Source organism: Sphaeroforma arctica (assembly GCF_001186125.1).
Source record: "Sphaeroforma arctica JP610 unplaced genomic scaffold supercont1.749, whole genome shotgun sequence".
Taxonomy (NCBI): Eukaryota; class Ichthyosporea; order Ichthyophonida; genus Sphaeroforma; species Sphaeroforma arctica.
Window position 1 is genome coordinate 32596 of NW_014039809.1, and position 2378 is coordinate 34973.

The window sequence follows — 2378 nt, forward strand, 5'->3', positions numbered from 1 at the left end:
TATATGTATGTATATATATATATGTATGTATATAAATATAATATATATATATATATAGTACGCTTTCCGCCACCACAAAACCAAAATGAGAACCACAGAGCTCACGCACCTATTTAAGTATGAAAAGCATTCCACGTCCAGCATGTGTGTCTCGTCTATAAATAGAACACCAGGGACCAGCTCCGCTTTGCCTTCCTCGCGCCACTCTGCCACTTTGATGTCAATCTGCTCACGAACTTCCGATTTAATCTGCGTTTACATGACATGAAGTGACAAATGAGAAATTAAAGACTACATGCAGACATTACAAGTAATGCTATACATCAAGAAGGAAATAGATACAAATATTTGATTCTAGTTGAATGGCAATAGAAGTAACGAATCCAAAAATAGGATGTTTCCCGGCCAGAAGACAAGACCCGGAGCCTTGTCGAAATAGCACTACACACATATATATATATATATATATACATTGGTACTTACCTCCCCAGTCTCACCGGAGAATAGAGCCAAGAAACCTTGCTGCCTGCTATTGATCACGTCTATCTCGTGCAGTGACACTGTGTGTACCATCTCTTTGCGCTTCTGTAGTTCGCCATCCGGACAAGCGATGAACTTTGTATCGGCTCCTGCGGCGTCGTAGTCCCGGGCGCGCGAGTGTGAGCGACCAATACGGGTGATACGTCCTGTGGCCTGGGTACGAGTATGGTAGGTATGCAAACTATTTTTAGAATACGATCCATATATGGGAATTGATGACGTTGTGAACCGCGTGTGAAATGGGCGAGGGCGCGCGCCCTTAGTAGAACGCACAAGGTGTTTGTGTATGTGGAGCGGGGTTCAATACAAAAGATCTATCAATGGGAATTAAACAGTCGACGCCCATCACACTTTTATGTGTAGACGCGATGATTTGAACCTTGCTTCCTGAAGTCTATCCCCATATTTACAGGTTCAGAAGATGCCCCACTTGCACAGGTACAGATGCAATGGTCTGCACCTGGGGAGATTGGCCAAACGCACCTTATGGTCACCACAATTTAACAACTATACCAAAACTCCCTCATCAATGACCCGATGAAAACAATGAAGTTCGGGACCGTTCCATCTCCTTCCACCCCCTTGCCTTCACAAAAAAAAGCTTCACTTGTTTACTTTTCTGGTGCACTCGGGCGTAGGCCAGAGAGGGCACAAAAATATAAATATACGCAAAACAATTATATTGATATGTCGAACGAAACCGTCCAGTGAGGTGACGATCAATATGCCTGTACCACCAATTGAGATAGCAGACACATGTGGCTTAGCATATAGACACAAACCCTGACACGATTATATACCATACCACGTATGCTTACCCGTAAATACATCTACTAAAATATACAAGCATTTAAATACACGACTATGATCGCATACCGATGTCACACCCTTCTAATCGTGATGCTGTGAAGTCAACACTAACATAGACGCAGACTCGATCTGCTGCCATATATGGCATACACATGTGTAAATTGGTATCCACACGTCCAATACAATAAACACAAAGTATATACATACATGGATTGAACCCCCACCGATACCACACCTTATCTATTGTGATGACGTCTCCAGCTTGGACCTTAGCCTTGACCAGTCCTTCAATCATTTTGGCACCCAAATCATAGATAGTCTCCATATCCGTAGTCTTCATGGTCAACTTTCCAACCTGCCCATATGGATATAGATGCTCGTGCGGTTAGATCGACATGAGAGCTCCCTTTATGTAGTTTCCATGGTCTGTTTCCTCACTTGTTGCGTATATATATATATTAATATATATACGTAGGCGCAAATGTACCTATATTCACACGAGAACTGTCTATGGAGTGTGAAAAGTACTGCATACACCTATAACATAACCAAATAACTATATAAATGTGATACACATACCTTGGCCTGTGTGCCGCTCGTGGGTCGGTCTATTTGCACCTCCACGACCTCTCCCTCAATCACCTCGGCCTCTTCTTTGATACGCACACCTGGTAGTCCCCATCAGCAGACAGATGTTTTAGATGACTGCCAACACAACGCGCACGCAGATACCAGAGTAGAATGAACGTATAGCGAACGCTAACGCACCAGATTTAAGATTAAGTGCGCAGTACAGCTGTAAGAAGTGAATACATGAAGACATGTATGCATTGTTGTTTGATACTAGTACCGTATCAAACAACCAATCAAAAACAAAAACAACACCCATACCTTGCAAAGCAGCAATATCGATGAAGATATGTAGTCGACAAAACTATATATATATACATAATGTGAAGCTATCCGATAACCATCCGCAAACAGTTCAATATCTATAAATATATATACCCATATTTATAATATGTATT

The 2378-nt window shown here is 42.0% G+C and overlaps 1 protein-coding gene across 1 annotated transcript in view; it reads right to left on the bottom strand.

Moving 5' to 3' along the window:
* The window catches only part of SARC_08385 (hypothetical protein), a gene marked incomplete at its 5' end in the record, with an annotated part of 3174 nt that extends 1001 nt beyond the window's left edge, over window positions 1-2173 (bottom strand). The window contains 5 exons of the mRNA XM_014297643.1: window positions 171-249; window positions 484-693; window positions 1586-1705; window positions 1930-2018; window positions 2119-2173. Coding sequence (XP_014153118.1) covers window positions 171-249; window positions 484-693; window positions 1586-1705; window positions 1930-2018; window positions 2119-2173 — 553 coding nt within the window. The remainder of the gene's footprint in view (window positions 1-170; window positions 250-483; window positions 694-1585; window positions 1706-1929; window positions 2019-2118) is intronic.
* Window positions 2174-2378: the final 205 nt, after the last annotated feature.